Source organism: Leguminivora glycinivorella, chromosome 22, assembly GCF_023078275.1.
Source record: "Leguminivora glycinivorella isolate SPB_JAAS2020 chromosome 22, LegGlyc_1.1, whole genome shotgun sequence".
NCBI classification, from domain to species: Eukaryota; Metazoa; Arthropoda; class Insecta; order Lepidoptera; family Tortricidae; genus Leguminivora; species Leguminivora glycinivorella.
The window spans coordinates 9,908,240-9,931,918 of NC_062992.1; the positions used below are offsets into that span (position 1 = coordinate 9,908,240).

At 40.3% G+C, this 23,679-nt stretch overlaps 1 protein-coding gene across 2 annotated transcripts in view; it reads right to left on the reverse strand.

Annotated features, from left to right (window-relative positions):
• Nucleotides 1-3,958: 3,958 nt before the first annotated feature.
• Nucleotides 3,959-23,679, reverse strand: part of LOC125237657 (anti-sigma-I factor RsgI2-like) — a 51,810-nt gene continuing 32,089 nt past the window's right edge. For both annotated transcript variants that reach the window (XM_048144787.1, XM_048144786.1), the window contains exons 13-16: nt 23,069-23,309; nt 22,014-22,247; nt 21,123-21,218; nt 3,959-4,699 (exon numbers count right to left, since the gene is read on the reverse strand). In XM_048144787.1, coding sequence (XP_048000744.1) covers nt 4,220-4,699; nt 21,123-21,218; nt 22,014-22,247; nt 23,069-23,309 — 1,051 coding nt within the window. In that variant the 3' untranslated portion in view covers nt 3,959-4,219. The remainder of the gene's footprint in view (nt 4,700-21,122; nt 21,219-22,013; nt 22,248-23,068; nt 23,310-23,679) is intronic.

A 23,679-nucleotide genomic window follows, 5' to 3' on the forward strand; every position in this document is an offset into this window, starting at 1 on the left:
TCTGCCTACTTCCCACACCGCTCGCCGAGTGTGTGGCAGCGGTATTATGAACTCAGTAGCTTTATAATTTTAAATATATGAAATTATAAAAAAGAGGTAGTCATGTAATGTCTAAACTCAAAAGAGTATCTACAGGGTGAAATAAAAAGGATGTTCAAACTTTGTATAATAGTGACTTGAGGTCGTAATGAACAATTTTTATTATGGGATAAAGCTGAAATCGAAAAAAATTGGCTTCATACATTTCGACTGTCATAATGCCGCTCATTTCTATGGAACAGCCAAATTTTTTAACATCGGTCCCATAGTAAATGTTGTTCATTACGACTAGGGAATGCAATCTCGACGAGATTGGGGCCCAGGCGAGATCTCGGGAACTCATGAAACCAATCTCGCGAGATCTCGAAATTGGCGAGATCTCGCGAGTTTACTATGGGACCGATGTTAAAAAATTTGGCTGTTCCATAGAAATGAGCGGCATTATGACAGTCGAAATGTATGAAGCCAATTTTTTTCGATTTCAGCTTTATCCCATAATAAAAATTGTTCATTACGACCTCAAGTCACTATTATACAAAGTTTGAACATCCTTTTTATTTCACCCTGTAGATACTCTTTTGAGTTTAGACATTACATGACTACCTCTTTTTTATAATTTCATATATTTAAAATTATAAAGCTACTGAGTTCATAATACCGCTGCCACACACTCGGCGAGCGGTGTGGGAAGTAGGCAGAGGCATAGTGCGGCCGCGTTATTCATCATGCCCTCTGCTCCCTATTTTGTCGGTTTTTTGGCGCAAGTCAAAGAGCCGGCAACAACCTAGTGCGATTAATCGCGCGAGTAGGGCAGTGTGTGGCCGGAGAGGGCAACATGGCGGCAGCACGAGGAGCAGCGCGAGGGGCATAGTGTGGCAGAGGTATTTGGTTCTATTCAGCGTCCATTGTTAATCTTGTTTGCATGCCTTTTGTGCGTACTATGTTGTTGTGGCGTTAAATTAATGATTGGCCGGTTTGTGTGTTTTTTCTTGTAAATAATCACAATATAGCACTGAATAAGAATAACAATAATAAGAATGGTTGCTATTATGAAACAAGTATTTATCTTGACTATTTTTTCATATTTTTTTGATGTATTTTACATTGTTTAACATAAATTATGTACCTCACCACTCACAATATATTTTTAAAACTTTGAAGTATAGATTATTATGTAAGAAAATAATATAAAATTATTCACGAATGAGTAGAAGCGTGCCAAATTCGAAATCGTTGTCACGCCAACCGCGAACAAGTACCTACACAGTAGAGACTACTTATAAAATTCGCAACGTATGCCTTTATTGATGAAAGGATAAAAATTTAACATTATAAAAATCAAGGTTATCCCTACCATCATTAAATATACCCACATAAAAACATTAACTCTACTCAATTAATTATGACTAGTTGACTACTAATAAATTATTTAATTATATTAGACTACCAAATTACCAATACAATACGTTTCTTAAACGTTAAATAAGAAACTAAAATAGAAAGAAAAACGGAAATATATACATAAATATCATTAAATAAATATTCTTTTTTCACAGATTGACTTACTCCCACGGTAAGCTCAAGAATGCTTGTGTAGTGGGTACTCAGACAAAGGCATACATAATATACAAGTACTTAGATACATAGAGAACATTCATGAATAAATGCCCTTACCGGGATTGAAATGAAATCCGAGACCGCGGCGTAGCAGTCAGGGTCACTACCCGCTGGGCTAGGCCAGACCGTTAAATATATAATAATAACATATTACAATATATAGTAGTGTGACTATTTAAAAAAGAAATAAAAAATATATAATACAATCATTTGATTTTTTGAGTGTTAATATAAATTGTTATTGGTTGCCTAACAAACGACAGCCGTAGTGAAGTTGTTGTAGGCTTCTGCTCTCTCGACATCCAACAAAACTCTGTGCACGAAAATTCGTAAAATAGATGGCTATATACACACAGCCGTATGTGTAATACCATAATGGCGAATCACGCAAATAGGCCTGGCTGATACCCTTCGAATTATTTCGAAACGGTCTGAATCTGTCATTCGTCATTCCGAACTCAGATAGGTAAATTATTGAGCGAAATAAGCGAGTTGAGTCTCTAGATCTCTACTGAGTTAACGAGTTGGCGAGTCCAGTTAAATGATATAGTTCATATAAATCATTTACAGCTTGGGAAAGAAACATGTCTAGTCATTTCGCGAGCTTTTTATGCTTGAGTTCAATCTCGTTGATCTCGCGAGATCTCGTCAATTTTTCGGCCGAGATCAATCTCGCTAAATATGACCGAGATCTCGTACAAAAGAGATCTCGCGAGAACGAGATTGCATTCCCTAATTACGACCTCAAAAGTCACTACGGAAAGTTTTTACGGTCCTTTTTATTTCACCGTGTATGTTTCGCTCCGTAAAGAGGAGCTATTTCAGCTTCTTCTGCATGGTATATTATCTGGCTGGTGGGAGCATGCAGCCGGGTGTACGGGTGTGTGTGTATACACTGAGGAGTTAGGCGATGCCCGACACTCTAAGGGCCGGTTGCATCAAACCGTCTGTCACCGTTAAAGCGTTCGTTAAATTTTATTGTACGTGAAATTCTATAGACGTCTGCTGCGTGACTATGATGTGTCTGACGAATGTGGTTGATGCAACTGGGCTTAAGAGCTCTCTCTCTCTCTCTCTGTGTGTGTGTGTGTGTGTACCTGCGGCGGTGTGCGCGCCTCCTGCTTGGTGTTATCCGGCGGCAGCCTGCAGCCGGGCACAGGCTTGAGCACCGGGATGCACTCTCCCACGTCGCGGCGGCGCCCTGCTCGCACTGGTGTGTGTGTGTGTGTGTGTGTGTGTGTACCTGCGGCGGTGTGCGCGCCTCCTGCTTGGTGTTATCCGGCGGCAGCCTGCAGCCGGGCACAGGCTTGAGCACCGGGATGCACTCTCCCACGTCGCGGCGGCGCCCTGCTCGCACTGGTGTGTGTGTGTGTGTGTGTGTACCTGCGGCGGTGTGCGCGCCTCCTGCTTGGTGTTATCCGGCGGCAGCCTGCAGCCGGGCACAGGCTTGAGCACCGGGATGCACTCTCCCACGTCGCGGCGGCGCCCTGCTCGCACTGGTGTATGTGTGTGTGTGTGTGTGTACCTGCGGCGGTGTGCGCGCCTCCTGCTTGGTGTTATCCGGCGGCAGCCTGCAGCCGGGCACAGGCTTGAGCACCGGGATGCACTCTCCCACGTCGCGGCGGCGCCCTGCTCGCACTGGTGTATGTGTGTGTGTGTGTGTGTGTACCTGCGGCGGTGTGCGCGCCTCCTGCTTGGTGTTATCCGGCGGCAGCCTGCAGCCGGGCACAGGCTTGAGCACCGGGATGCACTCTCCCGTCGCGGCGGCGCCCTGCTCGCACTGGTGTATGTGTGTGTGTGTGTGTGTGTGTACCTGCGGCGGTGTGCGCGCCTCCTGCTTGGTGTTATCCGGCGGCAGCCTGCAGCCGGGCACAGGCTTGAGCACCGGGATGCACTCTCCCACGTCGCGGCGGCGCCCTGCTCGCACTGGTGTGTGTGTGTGTGTGTGTGTGTGTGTACCTGCGGCGGTGTGCGCGCCTCCTGCTTGGTGTTATCCGGCGGCAGCCTGCAGCCGGGCACAGGCTTGAGCACCGGGATGCACTCTCCCACGTCGCGGCGGCGCCCCTGCTCGCACTGGTGTGTGTGTGTGTGTGTGTGTGTACCTGCGGCGGTGTGCGCGCCTCCTGCTTGGTGTTATCCGGCGGCAGCCTGCAGCCGGGCACAGGCTTGAGCACCGGGATGCACTCTCCCACGTCGCGGCGGCGCCCTGCTCGCACTGGTGTATGTGTGTGTGTGTGTGTGTACCTGCGGCGGTGTGCGCGCCTCCTGCTTGGTGTTATCCGGCGGCAGCCTGCAGCCGGGCATAGGCTTGAGCACCGGGATGCACTCTCCCACGTCGCGGCGGCGCCCTGCTCGCACTGGTGTGTGTGTGTGTGTGTGTGTGTGTGTACCTGCGGCGGTGTGCGCGCCTCCTGCTTGGTGTTATCCGGCGGCAGCCTGCAGCCGGGCACAGGCTTGAGCACCGGGATGCACTCTCCCACGTCGCGGCGGCGCCCTGCTCGCACTGGTGTATGTGTGTGTGTGTGTGTGTACCTGCGGCGGTGTGCGCGCCTCCTGCTTGGTGTTATCCGGCGGCAGCCTGCAGCCGGGCACAGGCTTGAGCACCGGGATGCACTCTCCCACGTCGCGGCGGCGCCCTGCTCGCACTGGTGTGTGTGTGTGTGTGTGTGTGTGTGTACCTGCGGCGGTGTGCGCGCCTCCTGCTTGGTGTTATCCGGCGGCAGCCTGCAGCCGGGCACAGGCTTGAGCACCGGGATGCACTCTCCCACGTCGCGGCGGCGCCCTGCTCGCACTGGTGTGTGTGTGTGTGTGTGTGTGTGTGTACCTGCGGCGGTGTGCGCGCCTCCTGCTTGGTGTTATCCGGCGGCAGCCTGCAGCCGGGCACAGGCTTGAGCACCGGGATGCACTCTCCCACGTCGCGGCGGCGCTCGGCGCCCTGCTCGCATTGGTCGATGAAGAGCTCCGTCACGCGGAGCAGCTCGATGGTGACGCCCCACATTAGGTGGGTGAGGGTGTCTTTCAGTCGCAGCACGCCGCTTAACACCTGGATAAAGTTTCAATTAATCAATCAAAATATTAATTCGTAACAAACTTAAAACTACACAATATGCAAAAAAAAACAGTATTACTAAAACTACAAACGTACAATGAAATGATAAGTTTATCACGAAATGGTCCCGTCTCAGCATAATGCTGACCCGGAGCGCGCTGATCTTCCGACGAGACCATTTGTGAGACCACGAAAGCAGCCAACACAGCCCCATCGTAATCCGAACGCATCCTTATTGAAGCGATTTAGTCAGTTTAGCGATTAAAAAAATTGTCCTATAGCTTAGTAAACTAAGCAGATCAGCCGGCCTATCATGCTTCCAATTTTATCTCTTATCAACGTGGATAAGACACCTATCACTCTCCCACTGTATACTTACCAGGCAGACAGAAATGAAATGAAATATATTTATTAATAACAATTGTTACATGTCGATGGAATGGTGTATAAGTAAAATAAATTATTATATTATATTATTAATTACATTTATCGGTATATATCTTTATGAATAAATTACAATAAGAAAGAAAGAAAGTTTATTAACAGAGTTAGGTTTCTACATTTCCAGGGGTCCTCGCACTAGGCTGTGCCTGTGTCGCGGGGAACCATTTACATTGTGTTACTGAATTAGTTACAATTTGTCATCGATTGGTATACTTCGTTTTTTTTAGCATTAGAGAGACCTGTCAAGAACGAGATATAAGGTTTTTTATCGGGCACATTCTGCGGATCGAACAGTGAATACGAGTTAATAAATATCTCGTATTTATTATAGCGTTTTATTAATACATACATTACTCAGCGTTGTCAACATATAAGAAACATAACTTTGGTTAATTTATATTCTAAGATGAAAAGCTAAGAATTTTAATAAATTGTGTTTGTAATTTTTCATGGAAAGGTTGTACATTAAAAAACCTAAAGAGGCAGAGTTCTCACACTATGCTCTATTTTTCGCTCTTTCGAAACGTCACTGTCACTATCTACAATTATACTATCTAACAATCTACACTATGTACATAAGTTCCGAGAAATCAGTGGTATCGGCCGAAATCGAAGGAGGAAGGTTTACGACCACTGCTTCTTCGTTTGCCCGTTTGACAGATAGTTCTAATCTTAAAAGAAACGGAGTATAGACTAAAAAACGACGACTATGGTCGCGCGATAAATGATAAAAACATCTGGCCGTCCCTATCGCACTTACTAATAGTGCGATAGGGACGGCCTGATATTTTATCGTCTATCGCGCGACCATGCTACCCATGCAGAACGTGACGGATGCTTTATCCTGTTGATAATTGATAAAATTGCGAGCATAATCGCCCTGCAGAATCGATATGAAATGAAATGAATACCACAAGGAGCTCATAGCTTAAGAGGCCTTATTCCTAAAGACGAGCGTTTTTGGCAAAATGTAACCTTTTTCATTCAAAATTATAAAGAAACTATAAATGATTATTAAAAAACTGATAATGTTCCTAAAAGAATATATCTTAAGCTAGGTAATAATTGGATAATATTTTAAAATATGTCTTTTTATACTTCAAAAAAATCAGTTTCTTCGGAAGACGTTTTCAAATTTCATAGTGGAATAACTCGTTTCGAATCGTGATTGTGCTGTTAAAAATGTCATTTGGGGTAATAAATGATCACAATCCTATTTATTATATCCTATACGAGGTAATCAACGTTTAACATTTTAAGATTTATTTGAAATGGAGGATAAATAACCTTCCGTGTCTTCCCCATTTTTTCGATAAAAAGAGGTTTACATTATGTATTTTTCCTGCGGTTCCTGCGTATATTGTAACTCTTAAACAAAAATATCCTAAACTAGAACTTCTTGTTGACATAATAAAAAAAAATCATACATATAGGACATACCTTTCTGTCGATAGACATTTTATTAAAGCACCTAAAATTCGAATAAAATACACTGTGCTGACACGGGCCCGCTCAGTCTGCGCCGAGCGCTCGTAGACAACGGACCTGCGTTCGATCGTCCGGCGCTCCTATTCTTACTTTTTGTTAATGACCTTCCATCAGCCATTACAACAGGGTTCTCTGTGTTATTTGCTGACGATACCACAGTTATAGCTAGTGCCCAAACATACGAACAGCTCAATGAAAAAGTTATCGAGGCATGCGGACAGCTGAGACTGTGGTTTTCTGCAAACGGATTGCTCTTAAGAGCCCGTCACGATGGGTAAAAATTCAGTATCTGTCAAATTACCCCATTTACACACACTAACGCACGTCACACTCACCAACATACTTTTCGCACACTACCGCAATTTACTGGAAGAGGTCAGTGACCTAAGTGAGAGGAACTTAAGACAGGTCTATAGTTTCACTGAAGATCAGTTGTAACGTTAAAATCCCATCAAAACCAAAAAAGGGAAATATGAGCCAAGTTCAATATTATATATGCCTTGGTTGTTGGCGTCAACGACAAAAGCAGTGAGATCTAAACGGGTGCCAAGTTCAATGGCAGTCCTCAAAATGTTTTATGACAATTGATGACATAAAATATAATTTCTTATAACTTTTATAATAGAATAGAATAGAATATAATTAATTTATTCGTTAACACACACACAAAATAAACGTTACAAATAATAAGACATAAACAAGAAGGAGATCCAACGAAATGGTCTAATCTTCCGATCAGACCATCAGGTGAAACAATCACGACAGGCACATAATATGTACGAGTATGTCACAAATATCAATATAAGAGCCAAATTTAAGACGTTTATGTGAAATAGTTTTTGTTGTGAGGACGCCCATAGAGGCTCCAAATAGTTCGTGTAATATTACACACGATGTTGTCTGCCAGTTCGGTTACTTGAACTTGGCTTGACACGCTGCCGCGTGTTTAGATTGCGGACAGTGTCAATTTAGTGTTACCATCTCACACGAATTGACTCCGATTATTTTTCAAAATAAATTTGTGCAAACACCATATAAAATCAAAACAACTCTGGTGTAAAAAACAGTGCTTCGTTTATTCTAATTATAAATGGTTAAACCCTTTTCCGAATGAATTAAAATAATTCACTGTTCCTGATCGGTTTAGCCATTATAACATCCGTTATAAATGCACTGAGACAAAGGTTGAGGTTACGAGTATGTATGAACAGAGGTTGACAGTCAGTTTACATGTAAAATTGTTGCCATATATAGAATTCTTCATTAAAATAATACATACATACATACATACATACAATCACGCCTGTTTCCCAGAGGGGTAGGCAGAGATCACGGATTTCCATTTACTACGATCCTGACAAACCACTTTCGCTTCACACACTTTCATAACGTTTCTCATACACGCTCGTCGGTTTCGAGTACTTCTGACCTGGCCTTTTTGCAATATTTCCCCGATTTGATCAAGAAAAGTTCGCCTAGGTCTTCCACTACCAACTGACCCTTCCACTCCTTTTTCATATACTTTCTTCGTTAATCTCCTCTCATCCATCCTCTCTACATGCCCAAACCACCTTAACATACCCATCTCAATCTTTGTCACCACATCTACATCCACTCCACACTTCTCTCTTATCACGCTATTTCTGATCCTATCACTCAACTTTACACCAGCCATGCTTCTTAACGCTCTCATTTCCACGGCATTCACTTGACTTTGAAGTCTTTTCTCCCACACCCAACTTTCACTACCATACATAAGTGTAGGCACCAAAACTCCTCTATGCACTGCCAGACGTGCTTTTTGCGACACTTTCTGGCTGCCCATAAAAGCGTTTAGTGCTCCATTCACTCTATTCCCAGCATTCACTCTCCTTTCAATATCTTTTCCATGTTTACCGTCCCTTGTAAACAACGTTCCCAAATACACAAACTCTTTCACTTGTTCCAAACTTTCATTATCGATCTCAATTTCGCAATCTGTCATAATCTCATCTCTTTCAAATACCATTACTTTCGTCTTACTGACATTCATTCTCATTCTTTTCCTCTCGAAGGATGCATGCACTCTTGTTACCATCAGTTGTAACTCCTCGGCCGACGACGCAAGTAATACTAGGTCATCGGCATATAGGAGACATTTGACCAGTAACCCTTCCATTCTCAACCCACAATCATAATCTTTCAGATCTTGCAAACAACTATCCATGAATAAATTAAACAGCCACGGCGACGCTACACATCCCTGTCTAACACCCTTTTCGATGCTAAACCACTCAGTGTATGACCCGTTTATTCTCACGCAAGCACTGGAATCCTCATAAAGAGATTTCAGTGCTTGAACGAGTTGACTGCCTACTCCATACATGGACACTACCGACCACAATTCATTCCTCATCACTCTATCATACGCCTTTTCCAAGTCCACGAAAGCGCAATAGACCTTTTGACCTTTGGCCAAAAACTTTTCGGCTATGCATCGTAAGGAAAAGACTTGATCCGAACATCCCATACCCTTTCTAAATCCCGCCTGTGCATCCCACACTTTCTCGTCGGTTACTCTCACTACTCTCTCAATCAACACTTTCGCATACAGTTTTCCGACGATGCTGAGTAAGCTAATGCCCCTGTAGTTTTTGCAGTCCAGTCGTGAGCCTTTTCCCTTGTAAAGAGGAACGATGACGGCCTTGCACCAGTCCTTAGGTACCCGGCCGGTACTGAAGCACAAATTGAAAAGGCGATACAACTGACTCGCTACAATGCCCTATCCAGCCTTCAGCATCTCGGCGGAGACCTTGTCATATCCTGCAGCCTTACCTGATTTCATACCTTTCAATGCTTTCACAATCTCATCCATGCTAATTTCATCCATTGATAAGTTTCCATTCAAACCTGAGGTTAGCATATTTGCTTCCTCCCTTTCAAACAGGCTTTCAAAATACTCCTGCCATCTCTTTAGAATACATTCTTCCCCATTCAGCAAACTTCCATTCGAATCTTTCACCGATTTTAGCTCAGAGTCTGAACTCTTACCTCTGGCTAGGCGAACGGATTTCCAGAAGAACTTTATGTTCGTCTGAAAATCTTGCGACAATCTTTCATCCATTTGATCATTAAGTTCATCTTTCTTTCTTTTAACTAATTATTTCACGCATTAAAATAATAATTTTCAAAATTTAGTTAAAGTTGTCTGAATCTAAGGTTACGTGCCCCGTGTGCAAAAACCATTTAAAAATTATATTGAACGTAAGAAGGTAAGTCATACAGAACAATTTTGTGATAAGATAATATATTATTACAATTATTTAATTTCGCCATTTACGTAAATAATCGTTTATAGAATATAATTATAATGATTAGTTCTGTTAGTTTTTTCATACGCCACACTGAATGTCTCTCCGCGAAAGAGAATGTTACACACACTGACACACTAAATAATGTGACCAGTATAATGAAAATAAAGTCCAACGAGTTAAAATTAATTTTAAAACTCTTTCATTTTAATAAAGTTTAGAAGACAAAAAATACCTATATTTCTTATCATTGTATTAAAGTTACATATATTTTTTATTTCTCAACAATAATAAGTAGTAAACAACACAAAAAAAACGATTTTAAACTGAGACTCTTTTAGACGTGACGATATTTATTTACCTTATTACTTTTGAATACATTCATAGCACTGGCAATCTTTTTGTATCCGTATATGATTTCCAGTGTCAAAAACAAATGTCATTGGAGCAAATTTGGCGACACGTCCGCTCCGAACGAGCCCGATCGGGCGTCTGACTCAATAGAATCTGTTCGCAGTTTTGATGTTTGTATGGAAAATTTACGAAATTTTATATTCAACATTGATTTTATTCGTTCTCTTTGTAAGGAAAAATATGAAAAGGTAATAATTCTGTAGTCCAGTTATCTAGCTTATAAAATAACATTATTTTAAAACTAAAACACGGTCGTACATATTCAAATTTATGAAGATGCCGACAGGGGCCGACCGCATTTTAGTTACATCTTTAAGTAAGTATGTATCTAAAATTGGAAGTGTTTCCTGATTTGTATTACACACTATTTTGCATACACATACTTAAAGTTTATAATTATCAAGAAAGCCTTTTGTTTGCCTAAAAGGTTTTCGAAGTAATTGCCATTTGATTCGAAGTATTTTTAGACAAATATTGATGTCGTTTAACTTCCATTTACTGTATTTTAGTAGCATGATAACACACATGTAAACTACTGGGTGGCTAGCCGAATGGCACAAACGCTCACGATACGAAACGCTAGTAGATATCTATCACTATCGCTCTTGCGTATTGGCGCGACAGAGCCAGACTACGTTTCGTTTTCGTTTCGCGTCGGAGAAATGCCATTTGGCTACGGGGCCTGAATTTTTAGTTTAGGATATAAGTAATGCGACAGCATCAATTTTAGCAGCCTAAAGTATACAAAATTGAGCTCAGCTCACTCAGACGTGAGCACTATTTGCGGGTTTTCTTAAACTAGCGTCAGGAAAAAAATCATAATTAATTCAGGGAGTATCTTTTCCTTGATGTTAACTACTGATTTTGTAGATAAGAATACGCGCTGTTTAAAACAAGTGCTTCCTCCCTTTCAAACAGGCTTTCAAAATACTCCTGCCATCTCTTTAGAATACATTCTTCCCCATTCAGCAAACTTCCATTCGAATCTTTCACCGATTTTAGCTCAGAGTCTGAACTCTTACCTCTGGCTAGGCGAACGGATTTCCAGAAGAACTTTATGTTCGTCTGAAAATCTTGCGACAATCTTTCATCCATTTGATCATTAAGTTCATCTTTCTTTCTTTTAACTAATTATTTCACGCATTAAAATAATAATTTTCAAAATTTAGTTAAAGTTGTCTGAATCTAAGGTTACGTGCCCCGTGTGCAAAAACCATTTAAAAATTATATTGAACGTAAGAAGGTAAGTCATACAGAACAATTTTGTGATAAGATAATATATTATTACAATTATTTAATTTCGCCATTTACGTAAATAATCGTTTATAGAATATAATTATAATGATTAGTTCTGTTAGTTTTTTCATACGCCACACTGAATGTCTCTCCGCGAAAGAGAATGTTACACACACTGACACACTAAATAATGTGACCAGTATAATGAAAATAAAGTCCAACGAGTTAAAATTAATTTTAAAACTCTTTCATTTTAATAAAGTTTAGAAGACAAAAAATACCTATATTTCTTATCATTGTATTAAAGTTACATATATTTTTTATTTCTCAACAATAATAAGTAGTAAACAACACAAAAAAAACGATTTTAAACTGAGACTCTTTTAGACGTGACGATATTTATTTACCTTATTACTTTTGAATACATTCATAGCACTGGCAATCTTTTTGTATCCGTATATGATTTCCAGTGTCAAAAACAAATGTCATTGGAGCAAATTTGGCGACACGTCCGCTCCGAACGAGCCCGATCGGGCGTCTGACTCAATAGAATCTGTTCGCAGTTTTGATGTTTGTATGGAAAATTTACGAAATTTTATATTCAACATTGATTTTATTCGTTCTCTTTGTAAGGAAAAATATGAAAAGGTAATAATTCTGTAGTCCAGTTATCTAGCTTATAAAATAACATTATTTTAAAACTAAAACACGGTCGTACATATTCAAATTTATGAAGATGCCGACAGGGGCCGACCGCATTTTAGTTACATCTTTAAGTAAGTATGTATCTAAAATTGGAAGTGTTTCCTGATTTGTATTACACACTATTTTGCATACACATACTTAAAGTTTATAATTATCAAGAAAGCCTTTTGTTTGCCTAAAAGGTTTTCGAAGTAATTGCCATTTGATTCGAAGTATTTTTAGACAAATATTGATGTCGTTTAACTTCCATTTACTGTATTTTAGTAGCATGATAACACACATGTAAACTACTGGGTGGCTAGCCGAATGGCACAAACGCTCACGATACGAAACGCTAGTAGATATCTATCACTATCGCTCTTGCGTATTGGCGCGACAGAGCCAGACTACGTTTCGTTTTCGTTTCGCGTCGGAGAAATGCCATTTGGCTACGGGGCCTGAATTTTTAGTTTAGGATATAAGTAATGCGACAGCATCAATTTTAGCAGCCTAAAGTATACAAAATTGAGCTCAGCTCACTCAGACGTGAGCACTATTTGCGGGTTTTCTTAAACTAGCGTCAGGAAAAAAATCATAATTAATTCAGGGAGTATCTTTTCCTTGATGTTAACTACTGATTTTGTAGATAAGAATACGCGCTGTTTAAAACAAGTGCTTTTCTTATCAATAAGTATATACTGAGACTAAAACCGGACGTAGAAAACTACCAATTTTACGATTTTCTACTTTTTGATATTGACGGCCTCTTAAATATAACGAAGTCGAATATCATGCTTTTCTCGGGACGTCAAGTTGAAATACCCCCTTGCTTCTTAAACACCCCTATGCCTATATGTGGCGAAAACCGGTTTCTAGGGTTCGTCATAGATTCCAACTTGAACTGGAAAAGTCATGTCGATAAACTTTGTGCTAAATTGAGCGGAGCTGTTTTTGCACTTCGAAAGTTAAAACCCATAATATCACACGATGCCTTTAGATCTGTATACTTTGCCCATTTCCACTCATTAATATCGTACGGAATAATAATATGGGGTAACTCGACGGATTCGAAGCGCGTCTTTATAATGCAAAAGCGAAGCGCTACGTACTTTGGCCGGAGTGAATACAAGACACTCATGCAGAGACATATTTGTGGAACAACGCATTATGACCCATTTTTCACAATACCTGTTTGAAGTTATAATGTTTGTTAGAAACAATATATCTGACTTTAAACGCGTTCATGTTTCGGGTATAAACATCCGTTCCACTGGACGGTTAAGAACAGTTCCCCGGCGCATGGCCTTAGCGCAAAAAAACCCTCGCGTCATAGGACCAACATATTATGAACGACTTCCAGCCACCGTAAGAAATGAACTGTGCGACCAAACATTCAAACGCCTATTGAGAGATTTTTTGTTGGATAGACCGTTTTATTCTGTTAATGAATATATGAATGGTTATTTTGACGATCCACTGCAGGAGATAATATATTGAAATTAATACATTTTGAATACCATGTTCTAAATTAGGTTGTTATTATAAATCGATATATTATGTTATTTGAATTTCTTGTAATTTGACTTATATTTGTGTAATTTGACGATCAGCTACAGGAGATAATACTTAAACATTAATTAGATATTGTTAAATCGTTTATTTTTAGAACTAGGTATTATGAAATTATTTATATTATTGTATTTGACGATCGTAATATGAATTCTTGTAGATTGACATGCAATTTATACTGTAATTTGTATTATGAAATAAATGAATCTGAATCTAAATCTTGCTTTCGTAAGCAGCTAAATAGTTCCGAGAAATGCTGTATACTGCGACTAAACAAATCTTGATCCTGTCAGTGGCAAACAAGCATACGGTCCGCCTGATTTTTATACATGCAATTTTAGAAATCGATTTGCATTTCAGATGGTTATATGGATTTCAATTTTTACTTGAAATCTGATGAGAGTTTGAATTTTGACTATATTTCGGGACCAGGACGAGGTTCTGGTTCTCATGATGGAGTCAGGAGATGGTCAACAGAACTGCTACTCTACTCATCATAACTCCGCCGTGTTTGGGCTCATTGGATTTGGGCTGACGAGCAGAATCGATCTAGACGAGGTCCAAGGTCTCATGATGGAGTCAGGAGATGGTCAAAAGAACTGCTATTCTACTCATCCTAACTCCACCATGTTTAGGCTCATTAGATTTGGACTGACGAGCACAATCGATCTAGATGAGGTCCAAGGTCTCATGATGGAGTCAGGAGATGGTCAACAGAACTCCTATTCTACTCATCGGAACTCCACCATGTTTGGGCTCATTGGATTTGGGCTGACGAGCAGAATCGATCTAGATGAGGTCCAAGGTCTCATGATGGAGTCAGGAGATGGTCAACAGAACTGCTATTCTACTCATCATAACTCCACCATGTTTGGGCTCATTAGATTTGGGCTGACGAGCAGAATCGATCTAGATGAGGTCCAAGGTCTCATGATGGAGTCAGGAGATGGTCAACAGAACTGCTATTTTACTCATCATAACTCCACCATGTTTGGGCTCATTGGATTTGGGCTGACGAGCAGAATCGATCTAGACGAGGTTCAAGGTCTCACGATGGAGTCAGGAGATGGTCAACAGAACTGCTATTCTAATCATCATAACTCCACCATGTTTGGGCTCATTAGATTTGGGCTGACGAGCAGAATCGATCTAGATGAGGTTCCAGGTCTCATGATAGAGTCAGGAGATGGTCAACAGAAGTGCTATTCTACTCATCATAACTCCACCATGTTTGGGCTCATTAGATTTGGGCTGACGAGCAGAATTGATCTAGATGAGGTCCAGGGTCTCATGATGGAGTCAGGAGATGGTCAACAGAACTGCTATTCTACTCATCATAACTCCACCATATTTGGGCTCCCCAGATTTGGGCTGACGAGCAGCATCGATCTAAATGAGTTCCAACGTGTCGTGATGGAGTCAGGAAATGGTCAACAGAACTGCTATTCTACTCATCATAACCCCACCATATTTGGGCTCATTAGATTTGGGCTGACGAGCAGCATTGATCTAAATGAGTTCCAACGTGTCGTGATGGAGTCAGAAGATGGTCAACAGAACTGCTATTCTACTCATCGTAACTCCACATGTTTGGGCTCATTAGATTTGGGCTAACGAGCAGCATCGATCTAGATGAGGTCCAAGGTCAGGACTGTCAGGAGATAATTCAAGTCCTGAAGTGTGGTTCTGGTTACCCTATAGTTAAGGGGCGTTCATTAATCACGTCATATTACATTTTTGGCCTATTTTAAACTGGCTGACAATAATAATGAAATCTTACTTACTGGCCTAAAAATCTTATCTTACTTGACTAAAAATTATTTAATACAATATCTCTACTCTATTTAATACAAACTTTGGGATTAGTTGACAAAGCGGACCCCAGGATCCCATAAGCCGTGGAAAATGCCGGGATAACGCAAGGAAGATGATGATATTCGTCTTTGGGTCAAAGGAACAACATATGTATGCAAAATTACAGTAAATCGGTTCAGTAGTTTTAGAGAAAATTGGCTGTGACAGACGGACAGACAGAGGCACGAGTGATCCAATAATTCCTTTTTCCTGTTTGAGGTACGGAACCCTAAAATAATAGCGCCGAAATATGATTTTTTGTTTACTACCGTTTACCACTACTATCCATACAGTGTACAGTCACCGGCATAAATAAGTGATGATTTCTGTACCTTGTCATATACTCTTTGAAATGTCATACGAAATTGTCGAACGATCTATAGCGACTAGGTATAGAAATCTCATCACTCCTTTATGACGGTGACTGTAGCACAGAGAAACAAAAAAGTAATATCTTTCAACCCCAACCCTCTGTGATGTGGGGACTAAAGGAGAACTCACTTGTATGAGATATAGGTTTATTGTGTTTAGAATTACAGTGTGCCGATACTTATATAGTGTGGTTAGGAGTAGTAGTGTGAGTGTGGCCTGTCACACTACATCTCCCTCCCCAGGGAAAAAAAAGATTAATTATCCATTGGGATTAATCTTTTTTTTTAGGTAGCAAACATTGTATAGTCATTTTATTATTGCAGCGTGAATAGTACGACATGAACAAAATAATACAAAAGTTAAACAAATACATGAATCGACAACCATATATAGGCATTTTATAGTCAATTAGAAATTTTATTTTTTATGATGGTTAAAACACTTTTTTAATTTAAATAATAAGCCTATTAGTTACTAATTAAATTTAAAATTTTAGAGAAATACGCTGTATTAAATATCATATTAATAACAATGTAATATCCAATATAAATCGAAAGAAAAATATCTATATTCCTACAACAATAATATAGAAAAAAAAAACATTTTTCAAAAAAATTAAGTACTAACTATAAACTAATTTCTGAGCGCTTCGATGACAAAATGAAACTCAAAATTTATAATAACCTAATGAGTTACATGTAAAAAAATATCTTCAACAATTAAACATTTGTTACATTTTGAACTTAAAAATTAACATTAAAAATATACTTAATTCAGATTCCTAACCAATAGCAGAATTCCAGTATAACTTAACGAAATATTTAGACCAATACGATAGATGATCAAACATATATTTAAACCAACACACTAATAATAAGAAGAACCCTTAGATTAACATGAAAAGATATAACTTAAAAGATCCAACGAAGCAAAATTAAAAAAAAACCTAACTTCATTTTGATGTACGCAGTGTATTCGTCAATACACCACGTTTTTGTCATTTCCACATTTGTCTGGTACCACATTTCACTAAACTTGCAAGTGTTACATTTATTTTCCTTAATAGACGTCTCATTTACTATAATATATCATAACATAACATTTTATTTCATTGTGCATCTAAAGCGTGCAATACTTGGCAAGGGTACACAACGCATTTACTTGGTCGGCCGACCTTTTATTTATTTATTTATTAGCTCAGGATACAAGTATATTTATTTTAAGCGCGCACACATAAATTTTTTTTACACATACAGGCAGTTCTTTTAACACACATCAAAACCTTCCACGTGTCCAAGGCGTCCCCACGATTGATACTCGACCAAATCATGGTCAGACGGCCAAGGATTCCGTGCCTGCCTTGTATCCTGGCGTACCCTTGCTAACCTAATCGCACAACGACGCCTCTCGGGCCATCGTTGATGCGACAGGCATATTTATTTATACATATTCACTTTATTCCTTTCACATTACCCTCTCACGAAAAAAAAAACATTCAAAATCCAAACACTTACTCAACACCGTGAAACCTTCAACACATAAGAAATTCAATATCTTCTAAGAAATATAATATTACTTTCCGTATCTTCTCATTAGTACACACATTCAATTTCAAACTTAAAACCTCCAACCATAAAATCCAACTTTCAAGCAAATCTGACCATAGCACACCTATACCTACACTGTAAAACAAATCATACATATCCCGTTACTATTTTTTTTATACATTATTCATATTCATTATTATAATTTAACATTTTAATTTCATATCCATTATTACAAAAACATGTCATATCCGATAATTACAAATATTCATACGATATCCGTCATCTTAAAAAGAATTCTAATAGTCTAATTATAACATTATTCTCTTAATTAATATTAACTAAACCAAATCATTAAATCATACATAGATAAGTATTAAAAGTGAATCTTTATTTTATCAAGAAATGTTATGGTGAAATTTATATTGTACCTAAAGGATCTAAACAGGTGCATAATAATGACACAATGTTTACTGAAATTTGATCTGTAATTACAGAAGGCGCATACTTTACCATCGCGGTGGCATCGTGACTAAAGTTATGTTGAAATTACCTCTAAGTAACTTGCGCAATGTATTCGCGATACATTTAAAACATTGACACATTTATGAAATTATATATTTGAAATTGAAAACATTTAAGGTATAATCATACAGTTTAAAATGTTCGGATTGATTTGATTTCATTAAAAATTACATTTAGATACACAATAACTATGTACCAAATACCTATCAACCTTTAACCATAAGTATAAGTATTAGTTTCGTCAGCAAGGGACATAGTCCTACTCAGTTATGTTATTTAGTTTATTATTTTAAAATCAATTTAGCTTACAAAATAATGAACAAGAAAAAAAATCAGTCATAAAAACTTATACATACTGTAGATAATTAAACTTATAAAATGTCCTTTTTACTTAGTTCTGGCACGGTTCACTTACATCACTTTCTTAAGTTTTTGATTCCCTACACGGAGTACACGACCTAACTTTTGTCAACACTGCTGCAGCAGCAACAGCTGCTCCTGGACCCGTAGATGCCATTCTCGAGTTTCTCGACAAAGGACACGAACTACTCCCTGCTCCAAACCATCCTTACACTTTCCGCCTTTTTCCTTTACCGATGTTGCATAATTCCATTTTTATGTATTTCACTTTTCCGACTTCCTTTTTTTTTATTAAAGTAACTCAAGTATTTCACCGAGTGCTTATTATCAGTCCGACGCACTTTATAAGAATACATTGTTAAATCCACTGTCCACTATGCAGCACTGTCACATTGTCAATATCACTTTTGATTTATGTTTCGCACATTTGTCCATTAAATTCCTATACAGGGTGTCCACTACTAAAGCCAAAAAAAATTCCCTGACTTTTCCCTGACTTTCCATGACCATTTAAGAAAATTTCCCTGACCAAATTTTCAATTTTTACCTAAGCAAAAGGGTGCTTAGGTAAAAAACGTTTTTTTTCTGTCTTGAAAAAAAAAAACCTAAAAGTTTTTTAGGGTTCCGTACCTTAAAAAGGAAAAACGGAACCATTATAGGATCACTCGTGCGTCTGTCTGTCTGTCAATCCAATTTTTTTTCTGGAATATGTTTGTTTTCTAAAGCACGAAATATTAAAATTTGCAAGGCAGTTCATACTTTTGTACCTAAGGTTAATTATTAAACTTTAATTTCTGGTTTTATAAAACTAACGTAAACGAAATCTGTAGTTGGTAGTTATCGCCATTTACTTTTCGCTATACCAGTGCCGGCCCGTGCATCAGGGTAGAGCGAATTTGAGTTTCGGCGCCCTTAGAAATCCTACACCAGAAAACAAACATCTCGCGAGCGCAGCGAGCGCGAAATTTTTTCCCCTTTTTTACGTCACTGGGGCTGGTAGTAGTTATTATGTACATAACATAGGAAACAAAATGGAGTAGGTACCTAGTCTATCAGAGCAGAGTAGTTATGTGCAAGTTGCGGAATGATTCCAAAAAAATCTTAAATTTCATGAAAAATTCACGAAACTTTCACGAAAAATAAAGGGAATTTAAATTTACGAAATGAAAAATAGTAAACGCGAGCGAAGCGAGCGCGAAATTTTTTCTTTGTTGTCAGCGTCGGGATACCCATTTAGGTGTTTTGCCACTACATGATGCCTTTAGGTTTCCAAGTGTTTGAAGTTCTCTCATCGTCACGCTTATTATCCTCCTATGCTCCTTTGACTCATACAAATTGCGCCTCTATGTGACGTTTTGCGCCATTAGCTTTATGAAGAACTCCGCTTTGGATTGTCGGATAGATACTTGGACAGCGACGTAACTTTGTCTTTGTCGTTTTCACATCGCCCTAACAGAAGCACCTGACTTATGAATGTTGTACATGGTGACATTGTGGTGCAACTTTCTAGATCTGAATCACAATAACTGAATTTATTCCCGACCCCCTTCGCCATTTTGGAATATGTGGGTAGGGCACGCAATGTAAAAAAAAAATGTGGATTTTTCCGCATTTACGATTTTGGGCCGGATAAATTAAGGTCAGCTAGAGCATGAAGATATCTCTCGTTAGCAATCACTGGGATGGAGGCTAGGTACTTGTCATAAAAAGTCTAAAGAGACAATTTTAAGTGGCCTTAAAATCACTACCGGGAATCCGTCTTTGCTGTCATGGATGTGGCCAACCCAAGAAATCATATTATTTTTTCAATACTTTTTTATTTTTTTTCTTGGTGCCAAGTTTTTCCCTGACCTCCAAATCATTTCCCTGACTTTCCCTGACTTTCCATGACCATTATGAGCTTCCCTGACTTTTCCCTGACTTTCCCTGACTTTCCAGAAAGTGGACACCCTGCTATATGATTTTTTCCATCGCTGGCGCGGCGCGCCGCCAGTGCAGCGCACGGCCGCACTGGCAGGATCGCCATGTGATGTGGGGACTAAAGGAGAACTCACTTGTATGAGATATAGGTTTATTGTGTTTAGAATTACAGTGAGCCGATACTTATATAGTGTGGTTAGGAGTAGTAGTGTGAGTGTGGCCTGTCACACTACACCTCCCCCTTCTCCATCATGATGATAGTTGGTGATTTTTCCATTTTTTACCCCCTTAGGAGAAAAGTATCCAAAAACGCTGCTGAAATCACTTTTCTCTTATTCTCTAATTTCAAGTCTATAACAAAAAAAAAATCATCCCCCTACAAACTTGCACCCCATTTTTACGCCCTTATGGGTGGAAGTTTTCATAATCTATTCTTATCTCTTGTAAACTTTTAAAGTCCCCATGTAAAACCAAAAGAATTGTTACTAGCGATTAAATTCAAAACTATCAAGATTATTCTTGCCTGTGTTGAAACACGCGTTGCGTTGCCGGTGCTCGCGTACCGAGCGTCAACGCCATCTATCGATGGCTTTTTCACGAATTTGATGAGCGCTCAAAGGAATAAGGGCTCTTAATTGCTTTAGGTGGGACCAGTCACCAGTGCCTATAGGTCTGTGGGTGGCTAGCGGTTCTCGTCACAGTGATATAATATCGTACCTGTTTGTTGGTGGTGGCGGATTGCGAAACGTACGTCGGTATGATGAGCAGCCTCTGTATGTTTTTACACTCGGCCAGCGCGTCGTCAAAACCGACCTGCAACAATTGTTTTATTTGAGTTTGGACTAATTTCTCAATTTTTCTACTCAAAAATGACACCCGTATAGGCCCCCTCACATCTAGCGTCTCGCGAGCGTAGCGTCGGACCAACTGTATGAAAAAAGACGCCGCGTCGACGTCGCGCCGATTAAATAGGGCCCCCTATTGGTAATTCTCAATTCTGAAATGATGCTCAAATAATAAAATAAACCACATGTAAATGTTCAACTAGTAACTGTACAAGTTCCTCGTGGTACCTGCTCCAATACTGTCTCACCACTCATGTTAAAGCAACATCTATTCTAGATGATATAATCTGCACATTGCACACTGAGAGATGTCGCGGTCTAAACTTAGCTGCTTTAGGACCCGAGAGCTTACTATGAACACTCGATAGTGTGTTATAGATATTATAGCGACATCTATTGGCTATTAGACTCAACATCAAAATTGACCAGCTCTTAGCTAGTGAGATTAGGTAGCAGCGCCAAAGCCCTCAGTAAGGCTGGGGCCGCGCACTGAGCGGTACCCCGCTCCGTTTTAGGCGCGACAGCTTACTAACACTTCAATAGTGTATTATATCGACATCTAGGGGCTATAGACTCACCTTAACATCAAAATTGACCAGCTCTAAGCTAGTGAGATTAGGTAGCAGCGCCAAAGCCCTCAGTAAGGCTGGGGCCGTGCACTGAGCGGTACCCCGCTCCAAACGCAGCCGTTTTAGGCACAACAGCTTACTAAGAAAACTTCAATAGTGTATTAAAGCGATATCTATTGGGGCTATAGACTCACCTTAACATCAAAATTGACCAGCTCTAAGCTAGTGAGATTAGGTAGCAGCGCCAAAGCCCTCAGCAAGGCTGGGGCCGCGCACTGAGCGGTGCCCCGCTCCAAACGCAGCCGTTTTAGGCGCGACAGCTTGCCGAGCACGAGCGCGAATTCGGCGCGGAAACTGCATTCGCCGAGCTCGAGCGATTCGAGTTGCGGGAGTTGGCCTACGACGTCGCAGGCGCACCAACCTAGTTCCTGTCGATATACAATACAAATAAGCTTTTGGCAATTTTTTTAATAACATTTCATAGCTTTCTAAAAGCGCTGATGGCCGTGCGGTAAGCGGTAAGAGCGTGCGACTTTCAATCTTCGCATCGCATGATGTATGTCATGGAAGTCGTTGTGTGGGGTTTCGCGACCTTGAAACTGACCTTGATAGATGTGAGCGATAGATGCGTCAGCCTTGTCAGAGCTGCTAGGGGCTGTAGATCTCTCGTAAGCGATAGACCGGCCATGCTCTTGAGTCTGAGTTCGTGTAACTGTGGTAGGGCTCCAAGCCGCGCGGAGCGAATTTCACACTTCCAAGATGAATTTTGCGCAGTTGAGACATGGGAGTCATTGTGTAGGTTTACACAACCTTGAAACTAACCTTGATGGATGTGAGCGATAGATGGGTAAGCCTAGTCAAGTCAAGGCTGCTAGCGGCTGTAGATCCCTCGTAAGCGATAAACCTGCCATACTCCTTAGTCGGAGCTCATGTGACTGTGGTAGGGCCCCAAGCGGCACGGAACGGAGGCATACTACATTTCGCGAAGTTGTATGACATGGAAGTCATTGTGTATGTTTTCACGACCTTGAAACTAACCTTGATGGATGTGAGCGATAGATGCGTGAGCCTCGTCAAGGCAGCTAGCGGCTGTAGATCCCTCGTTAGTGACAAGCCCGCCATGCTCTTGAGTCTAAGTTCGTGTAACTGTGGTAGGGCCCCAAGCGGCAAGGAACGGAGGCATACTACATTTCGCGAAGTTGTATGACATGGAAGTCATTGTGTAGGTTTTCACGACCTTGAAACTAACCTTGATGGATGTGAGCGATAGATGCGTGAGCCTCGTCAAGGCAGCTAGCGGCTGTAGATCCCTCGTTAGTGACAAGCCCGCCATGCTCTTGAGTCTGAGTTCGTGTAAGTGTGGTAGGGCCCCTAGAGGCGCGGGGTCGAGCAGCGCGGAGCGGATGGCGATCGCGGAGAGCGAGCGCAGGTTGGAGACGCCGCGGCACACCGCTTCTACCGCGCTGGCGGGGCAGCGGCACATCTCTATCCTGGGAAATAAATAAAGAAGGGTTAGATTGACAGACGATATGTATTGATAGACGTATGTCCTGGCTGTCTTTTAGCATAAACTTTCGCGCGCGAGTCCATATTTGAAGTTGCGGTCAAGAATAGGGAACTTACTGTTCTTAAAATAAAATATTTTATACCATGCACGAAATGAACCATCAGATAATTATTAGAAAAACATGGACAGACAGAAGTTATTTTTAAAACGAATTTCTATTTAATAAGTCAGGTAGAAATACATTTAAAGTAACTGAATTGACCGTGAAGTCACTCAATTCGATTTCATATGAATTCCATATTAGCAAGTCGTTCAAATTCGTTTTGACAGTTTTTAAAAAGAAGGTGATTTGA